The sequence below is a fragment of the Henckelia pumila genome, chromosome 4, assembly GCF_033568475.1.
Source record: "Henckelia pumila isolate YLH828 chromosome 4, ASM3356847v2, whole genome shotgun sequence".
NCBI classification, from domain to species: domain Eukaryota; kingdom Viridiplantae; phylum Streptophyta; class Magnoliopsida; order Lamiales; family Gesneriaceae; genus Henckelia; species Henckelia pumila.
Genome location: NC_133123.1, coordinates 87,740,413 through 87,750,694, shown reverse-complemented (window position 1 = coordinate 87,750,694; position 10,282 = coordinate 87,740,413). Strand labels below are relative to the sequence as shown.

Below are 10,282 nucleotides of genomic sequence, written 5' to 3'. Positions count from 1 at the left end.
GTATGAATATCCATTTGCATGCTTTGAACATCTCTATGTTCCATACCAATGAAACGTGGTACTCGGCATCGCAAATGCTAGTCTCAATCTTGAGCGATCCTTATCCTTATTAACGGACGGCTCAATCGACTAGGAACTGTTTAGAATATACAGTGACTATAAGATGTGTTTCATGATAGCCATCCCCATGTGCCACCACATCTTATATACACTATAGTATATTCAAGGTCTTAATCTAAACATCTTATAGTATGTCACAACATAATAATATGATAAAAGATAAAGTAAATGCCATTATAAAAGTGTAAATTATATTAAACAAAAGATTGTTTATACATAGAGTCATAAAAGCCCTTAGCCACAAGTTGGCTCACCGGGCACCCACTCTTTCAAGAAGTAGTATTAAGAAAAACATTTATTTCAATGTAAAACATACCCTTTGCAGTTCGCAACTGCTCGAGGTATTCCTTGCAGTTACGTTTCCAATGACCGGGTTTCTTGCAGTGATGGCAAACTTGTTTAGACTTGTCCAATTTTGCATGTAACATTTGGCCTTGAGATCATGGTCCAACCATTTCTCTAGTTCGGCCAACTTTTCGGCAGTTACATCAGCCGGGGCTGTTTTCGGAGAAGCCTTTTCTAACACTTAGAAAATCTTTTCCGAACTTAGGACAATCTTAACTTATGGAATCATTCCGTATTGTTTGCTCCAGTAAGTTTGTTTTGTTCGAGAATTGAAACATGTGGATTACGAAGATTCATCATAATGATATACTGAGATGAAACAGACAATTATTGATGATTGTTTAATTAATTTACTAAGACATAAAATATGGCGAGATTTCATTTTATGAATTACACTCCCACTATTTTGACGATTTCACTACCCTCTAATGAAAACGAGAAACATTTTCTTTAGTGGGAACATGGAGTCCAATTGACAAACTATAGTCCCGAATAATATCAGCCAACTATAATTTTCAAAAGGTAGAGCCCAATTTCTTCCAAAGCAACCTCCATGTTTTTATCTCATGTCCAATAAGGGCCCAATAATATGACGCCGTTTATTATGACATGTCAAGATGACCCATCAATATTAAGTTGTGATGGACGGTCGCCATGTGGATCCCCAATAATATGAGCCAATCCCATGGGAGTTCCACCCAACTTACAACATGTGTCGATCCAATGTACAGCTTTTCGACGAACGGGCCCCCCCAATAATAAGAGCCGGACCATATCCGCGGGTAGCATCACATACATTGATCGTTGATGGAAGGTAGGAATATTTAAACAATATTTAAAATTCCCTTTTGTTTATCTTGATATCAATTTTAAATCATATTTAAAATGAGGGATTTTATTTTGAAAATTTGTCTCATCATGCAATTTATGTATGCTTGCGGGATTCATACAATTTGTTCTAAACATGCATACATCAATAATATCATATGTTATTTAAGGATGATCGATCCCATTATCTATTCGACCCGTGGTTTCCAATCACGAGTCTAAGTCCAATCCTAGGTAATATGCAGGTATGCAATGCAATCCTATTACATTGAGCTTTCAATTTACATTTCTTCAGTCTTCATTGTCTGCTGGGCCCACCATTTCTTCAAATCTTTGTCTCCCACTAAGTCTAATAAATTTACAATAAATTTCGATGACAAATATGGGATACATTTGTAGGGGTGGGAACGGGCCATAAACCAGGCCCACTTTTATTACATATGACAATCATATTGGGCTATAAACCAAGCCCATTAATAAACACCAACAACAATAAGACAAATGTAAATTCCTAACATACACCTACAAAATTGGTTATGGCAATCGATCATCCCATTATCCAATTTTAAATTCAAAATTTAAATAATTGGATAAACATGCTGTGGCATCATAATTTAAAAGTTAAAATCATATTTTATCTTATCCATCCATAAGATCACATCTTATCATCAATTGTACCAAAATAATCAATTTTCAAAATTCAATTTAACGGATAAAATATTTAAATTTTCCAAAAATTCAAATTTATCCAAAAATCAATTTTAAAAATTTCGGACTCGAACAATTCGATCCGATGCCTCGTGATCTTATCCCAACAGAGAAGTCATTCTCAAGGTAATTCAAGGTATCCTTAAAGAATGGGATGTAAAGACAATGGCAATGAGAGAATCTAAAGACTTGAACAAACTGGAGCTGCATGACTTATTTGCAGATCTAAAGGCCTACGAATTTGAGTTGCAGACTAGGGAAGAAGATTAGTCTACCTCTCAATTAACTAAGGCCTTGACCGCAGTAAAAATAGAGTCACCAGCCAAATCAGAAAAGTCAGCAGAACAGCTAAGCAGTGATGCCATGTCTTTGTTTGTAAAGAAATTTGGCAAATTCATCAGAAGAAACCAAGAGGGATTCAACAGAAGAAACTTCCAAAATAAAGAGACAGTCGAAGAACCAAGAAGTTGTTTCAACTATGGAAAAACAGGACATTTTATTGCTGATTGTCCCAAACCAAAGAACCTTGACAAGAGAAAAAGCTCAAGAAATGATAGACACACCTCAAGACAGAAACATGAAACATTGGTTGCAAAAAGCAGCAAAACCAAGTGGGCAGAAATAGATAGTGATTCAGAAAATTCAAGTGGCTCATCCAGTTCCAGTGATGATGAATAAGAGGTCAAATGTCTTATGGCAAATGATCATGATCTTCCATCTACTAGTGAACAGGTATTTGACTTCAGCTCTGAAGAATTCAACAGAAAAGAACTAATCAAAGCTCTTCATGATATGGCAAATGAGTATCATCAATTGTCCTTAGCATTTGATGACGTCAGGGCCAAGCAAAAGGATCTGCAAGATACCTCAACTGAACCCTCCTAGGAACAATCAGTTGAGATAAACTGTCTTGAAACAGAGATTGCTATGCTCCAAACCGAGAATGAAAAACTTAAGATCAATATCATGAATCTTACAAAAGAAAAATATACAATGGATGAATTGGTAAGTTCATGGAATAAATCTTCGAGCTTATTGACAGAGATGAATGATTCACAAAGACCTCTCCATGACAAAACTGGTCTTGGATATGGAAAGATAGTGGAAACTGATGAATCAAGTACTCTACCCAAACTGAACATGTGCAAAGGCAAATACATAAACTTTGTACGAGCAGTTAGGGAAAATGAAAATGAAAAACCCATCCTAATGTCTTGGCAGCAAATAGAGCAGATGAACAGGAAACGATTTGGTATTGGATTCAACCCTCATGAAACTAAGGAAGAGATTGCTAAAAGTCCTAAACAGACTAATGCATATCAACCTAAACCCATGAGAGGAAACAGAAATCAATACCATAATCAATGTCCAGTTCAAAAGCGATATAAAAACCTCAAAGACATTGGAAAAGGCAAACAACATACAGTTTCACAGACACATCACACTCCATCATCTAGAGCACCTAACTTAGCACGCACCTATAGGAACACAGAAACTGGTAAACTGGTTAAAGTATTCCAGGTTTGGGTTCCTAAAGGATTAATTCCTCGTGGACCCAAATAGATGTGGGTACCAAAAATTATTCAACCTTGTGAATGCAGGTAGCAGGTACCAAGAAAAAGGAAGAGGAATCATGGTATTTAGACAGTGGATGTTCAAGACACATGACTGAAAATGATAAACTACTGTCTGAAGTTGTTAAATATCATGGTCCTACTATCACTTTTGGTGACAACTCAAAGGGTAAGACCGTGGGTAAGGGTAAGATTATTCACGGCAACATCATCATCCAATATTTTCTATTAGTTGATAATCTAAAATATAACCTAATCAGCATCAGTTAAATGTGTGACTATGGGCATTCCGTAGAATTTCAAAAGCTAAACTGCATTGTTAGAGATGTCTCTGGTAACATTATTTTGACATGAAACAGATATGTAAATACATATAAAGTATGCTGGAACATTCAGTCTAGCAAACCAGTCTGCCTCGTAGCTTCCAATTCTAAGCGCAACTGGATTTGGCACAAGCGACTGAATCATCTTAATATCAAATCAATTGCCAGTCTGAGTAAGTTCGAGCTAGTAACAGGTCTGCCAAAAATTGATTTTTCAAAAGACAAAGTTTGCTCAGCTTGTCAATATGGGAAGCAAGTTAGGTCATATTTTAAAAACAAGGGTTATAACTCATCTTCCCGATGCTTGGAACTGTTACATATGGACTTATTTGGTCCAATCCCAGTAACAAGCTTAGGGGGAATGAGGTATACACTTGTCATCATTGATGATTACTCACGATTTACCTGGGTTATTTTCTTAAAATCAAAAGACCAAACTGCTTCTCAACTCATAAAAATCTTTAAAAGACTATTAATGAAAATCAAGTAAGATTGACAGAATCAGGAGTGACAGAGGGACTGAATTTTTCAATCATACTTTATCATCATTTTTAGAGTATTATGGAATCAAACATGAATTCTCAGCAGCTAGAACACCACAACAAAATGGTGTTGCAGAAAGGAGAAATCGTACTCTTAAAGAAGCTACGAGAACCATGTTAGTTGACTCCAAAATTTCTCAAAAATTTTGGGCAGAAGCTGTAAACACTGCTTGCTACACTCAGAACAGATCAATGATATGCAAGAAATTTTTTAAAACCCTATATGAGATCTGGAATGGCAGACAACCTAATGTATCATACTTTAAGATCTTCGGGAGTAAATGTTTCATTCACAACAATGGAAAAAATCATCTGACTGCATTTGATGCGAAGTCGGATGAAGGAATATTTCTGGGATACTCCTCAATCAGTAATGTTGGAAAACCGTGTTCAGATCAATTGAATTGATACCCGGTGCAGCGGAATTTTAAAAATTTTATTTTTCTTTGATATGAAACAATTTTATATCATGGGTATCAAAACGTTTAACGATTAAATCACACAAGTAAAATAAATAATAATTAATTAAATATTTTACCTCCAATCTCGAAGCGAGATTATGGACACCAACAGAATTTAATCTGCTCTTCTTGTATATCCCGGGAACCGATGGCGTCACGATCAATCACCGGAATAAGGTCCACGAACAGAAAACAAAAACCCTCTGATTGACTGCACTAGAAATCAATCAGAAGTTTTGCGTAGAGAATAAACAGATATGATCTGTTAATTCAGAATTGTAATTTTTCACAAAAATCACAAGTCTGAATTTTCTCCGGGAGGGACAAGGATTTCGAAAACCCTTAGAATATTTAGAGTGTAATTTCAAAAATTATAAGACACAAAGTGTTTGATTTTCGAACCCAACACCTCTATTTATAGATAATTTCTAGTTATAATTGTATCAGGACTCTAACTCTTTAAAGCCCACAATCCATAACTTAAGCCCAACAAGCCAAGTCCGTTGTTATAGAAATTAATATAAAATTCATCGTGACTCCGATTGATAAACCGATTTCACCAATGTGCACAGAAACCATTTCTGCATCTTTTAGAGTCAAGATAATTTTTCTAAATCCGAATTCAGTGATTTCCAAAAATGCCCATCACTATGTCATTTTAGGAAATTCCACTCCCTTTAGTTGAGAAATCCAATTTCTCTTTCATTAAATTTAACTCTTTAAATTTAACTATCTCTACGGGGTTTTAGTAATCCATTACTTGTGTAACCCTCAATGGTTCAGGAATACAGCTAGCCGTGGGCTCACAACTCCTTGTGACTCGAAACAACAATTTCCGACTTACCCAATGAATCATGGTAAGAGCGTCTAGCAACATCGCCCCATGATTCCCTAGGTATTGCTGATAGTGCCTGCAAGAACCAGTAGATTTTGGTTAGCGTACAGTACGGTCCCTTCAACCAAATATCCCGATCGAATCAACAACCATTGGTACATCGAGAGTCGTTCGAGATTCGATAACTATGCATAACATCTTGGAGATCTATTAGTGACATCGCATGTGTTACTAGGATAACCATTAACCTAAAACACATCATGTACTCTGGCCAGAGATTCGTCACACTAATATCTCCTCAGATCGCATAGGATATCCACACTTGCAAGTATGTGGTGAATCCTTGACAACAAAGCATTGACTCCTATATGCGTCGTAACTGTACCCAATTCCGACACCTGATGACCCCATAGAGTCGGTAAACGAGTCAAAGCACAGTACTAGCATATAGAGTCTCAATGATGTTTCAAGTAATAAGGACTAATGGTGTACAACCAAAACCGCGGACTTTATCCACTCGATAAGTGATAACCACTTGGAAAGTCCGAATAGGGTAGTTCGATCATTCATCATATGAATATCCATTTGCATGCTTCGAACATCTCTATGTTCCCTACCAATGAAACGTGGTACTCTGCATCGCAAATGCTAGTCTCAAACTCGAGCGATCCTTGTCCTTATTTTCGGACGGCTCAATCGACTAGGAACTGTTTAGAATATACAGTGACTATAAGATGTGTTTCATGATAGTCATCCCCATGTACTACCACATCTTACATACACTATAGTATATTTAAGGTCTTTATCAAAACAACAATAGTATATCACAATATAACAATATGAAGAAAGATAAAGTCATTGCCATTAATATAATGTAAATTATATTAAGCAAAGATTGTTTACACAAAAATTCATAAAAGCCCTTAGCCACAAGTTGGCTATCCGGGCACCCACTCTTTCAAGTAAAGCTTATAGAGTTTTCAACAAAAGAACTCTAAATGTTGAAGAATCAATCCATGTTATCTTTGATGAAGATCTCACTACTGATATTACAACTAATACTCAGCAACTCTCAGATTTATTTCAGGAAATACAGTTAGACAATGATGATCAAGATGAAAGTGAAGACGAGATCTCACCACCCATAAGAACACTTCAATCTCCTGAACCTGAACTCATGGATCCTCTAAATATAGATCAAAACATTGATCAACCAGTTGACATTCATCAAACCAACTCAGTTGAGAATGTTGAAGAAAAGCCTCATGAGACTCACGATGACCACACTCACATTCAAGCTACAGAGCTTGACCAAAACAACATAACAAGTCAAGATCCAGAAGCACAAGTGATTATTGGAAATCAGTTTTATACTAAACTGATATGGTCCAAAAAGCATCCACTCAGTTCTGTTATTGGTAATCCTATAGCACCACTAAGGACTCGAGGACAAATGATTAAAGAACTTCTTCACGCAGCCTTTATATCTCAAGAAGAGCCAAAGAAAATTGAGGAAGCATTGGCTGACAGTTGTTGGATAGAGGCAATGCAAGAAGAACTAAATCAGTTTACTAGAAATGCAGTTTGGGATCTTGTTCCAAGACCGATACATCAATCAGTCATTGGCACTCGATGGGTCTTTAGAAACAAGCTTAATGAAGAAGGAACTGTGGTTAGAAATAAGGCAATATTAGTAGCTCAAGTATACAGACAAAAATAAGGAATTGACTATGACGAAACTTATGCACCAGTAGCTAGACTGGAAGCAATAAGAATATTCCTTGCGTATGCGTCATTCAAAAACATCAAAGTTTTTCAGATGGATGTTAAAAGTGCTTTCTTGAATGGGAAACTCCAAGAAGAAGTATTTGTTGAACAACCACCAGGATTCACAAATCATCAATTCCCAGATCATGTGTATCATTTAAATAAAGGTCTTTATGGACTGAAACAGGATCCTAGAGCTTGGTATGACACTCTAACCAAATTTCTTCTTGAACACGAATTTACTATAGGCACAGTTGACAAAACATTGTTCAAATTTACGAAAGGCGATTACACTCTATTAGTTCAAATATATGTTGATGATATTATCTTTGGGTCAACTAACCCCAAATTATGCACTAGATTTTCAAAGCTAATGCAGGAAAAATTCGATATGAGCATGATGGGTGAACTAAACTTCTTTCTTGGATTACAAGTTCGACAAATGGAAAGTGGAACATTCATAAGCCAAACTAAGTACACCAAGAATTAATCAAAAAGTTTGGTATGGAAAACTGCACAATTGGAACAACTCCTATGGGTGCATCAATCAAACTTGACAAAGACGAAGGGGGAATATCAGTTGATGCCACAATGTATCGAGGTCTAATAGGGTCATTACTTTATTTAACAGCCATTAGACCTGACATTGTTTTTGCAGTTTGTTTATGTGCAAGATTTCAATCATCTCCTAAGCAATCCCACTTCATAGCTGGAAAACGGATACTAAGGTATTTAATGGGAACTCAAAATGTAGGTCTATGGTACGCCAAGCACAACTCCTTCAATCTAGTTGGATACTCAGATGCTGATTATGCTGGATGTAAACTGGATCGAAAAAGTACTAGTGGATCATGTCAATTCCTTGAGGATAGACTGATATCATGGTTTAGCAAGAAACAGACATCCATTGCCACATCTACAACAGAAGCTGAATACTTAGCCGCAGGAAGTTGCTGTGTTTAACTGCTCTGGATTCAACAACAGCTGAGAGATTATGGAATTGAAGAACAGGACTCCCCAATCTTCTGTGATAATACCAGCACAATTGCAATTACTTACAATCCCATTCTTCATTCTAGAACGAAACATATCGGAGTTAGACATCATTTTATCCGAGATCATGCACTCAAAAAGAACATCCGACTAGAGCATATTTCAACAGAGCAACAGACAGCAGACATCTTCACAAAATCACTTCCAAAGTCTAATTTTCTTACTTTCGAAATATCTTAGGACTTATTGAATTGAGTTAGAATTAAATTTTGTCTCTTCTTTGCAACTAGTCTAAACAGTTTAGCTTGACCTAAACTGAATTTTCTTTGTAACTTTAAAATCGATATTTTAATTGTTTAATTTTTTTTTTGCATATATTAAGGGGGAATTTTAATATTCTTCTTTGCAGATCACTATCTAAAATCGCTTCAAACGATATAAAAAGACATATAAACAAAATATTCAACAAAATAACTTATTTTATTTATAAACTCCTGTTACAATTTCCATTTCTATTTCCACAGCCATTTTTAAAAGGAAAAGATGCTCTTCCAACGGGCCATCTTCTACTTCCTCCAGGCCATGGAAAAGGGTTACCACCCTTAATTCTTTCTTCAAAAGCAGGAGTCGTATTCCCTCACGGCCAAGGACATACGCAGGGTTGTTTATTCCGAGCACTTGCTTGTACTTCTCCAAACGACGCACCTCATCAGGATTGAGAGCTTTTGGACTCCTAAACTGCATCCGTATCAGTTTTGCTCGCAAACGAGAAATCTTTCCCTCGATGAAATCTTCATGAGCAACTCTCCAACTCTCCATTTTTTTTGTTATTACTCTATGCTTACTTGTCTTCTTTTTATATATACTGATAGTTCGGATATCGAAGAGTCTCTCGCATTTATTATATTTTAAATATTAATAATATAAAAAGTCTCTTACGAATATCTTTCACGAAATAAGGCACTGTTTATGACAAGATAATCTCTGAAATATTGATTGTGTGTAATCATTACCTGATAACATAGTTTCTCGTGCCCTTTAATAGTTCAGTTTACCTTCACTTATTCAACTACATTGAACTATATCAGTTTAGGTGAAACAAGCTCTTGCATTATATCAGTTTAGGTGAAACAAAAACCTTTTTCATTAAAACAAATTAATAACAATTACACACTTTTTATTTCCCTCATCTTAAGAAAAACTTCAAAACTCCAGCTCGTCACCCATGCTCGTAGAGGAGCAACAGAAGGATCAGTTAGCTCATCAGTTTCAATGCGAACCAATGTGATGTACTCTTTACTAAGCATCATGTAGAGAATATTTTTATCTATAAAAATATCTCTTGGGGCAAAAGTATCCAGTGTTATCTGATAGTTGTGTTTTTATTGCATTTGTTAGTGTCATTTTTGTTGTTGTTTTGCATTAGTTGAATGTTTTATTTTTTGCATTTTGTTAGTTTTGCATTTTCCGTTTTTGCATGATGGGATTCTCGTTTTTGTGGTTAGGTCGCATATTTTTGCGGACTAAGACGGAGCTTTGAAGCAAGGGAAATGCTGGGAAATTCTAAAGGTTCCTTCACCGCTCGATCCGCAGGATGTTGTAGATCGAGCGGGAGCCTTTACATGGAGACAGTAGCTTTGGGAGTTTTGTGCTGCTCGATCCGCAGAAGTTCACCGATCGAGTGGCACTCATTTATGTCAGGCAGAGAGTTAGTGAATTTTACGCCGCTCGATCCGCAGAATGTTGCCGATTGAGCGGGCGTAGTCTGTCAGGAAAAAAATATTAT

The 10,282-nt window shown here is 36.2% G+C and overlaps 1 protein-coding gene across 1 annotated transcript; it reads left to right on the top strand.

Annotated features, from left to right (window-relative positions):
* The first annotated feature begins 8,007 nt into the window (after positions 1 to 8,007).
* LOC140861381 (secreted RxLR effector protein 161-like) lies at positions 8,008 to 8,466 on the top strand. Its single transcript, XM_073264401.1, has one exon. It carries the CDS (start codon positions 8,008 to 8,010, stop codon positions 8,464 to 8,466), a length of 459 nt encoding a protein of 152 aa, XP_073120502.1.
* The last annotated feature ends 1,816 nt before the right edge of the window (positions 8,467 to 10,282 follow it).

Excerpts from the sequence above, each read along its gene's own strand:
- LOC140861381 (XM_073264401.1), top strand. The coding sequence starts at position 8,008 with ATGGAAAACTGCACAATTGGAACAACTCCTATGGGTGCATCAATCAAA.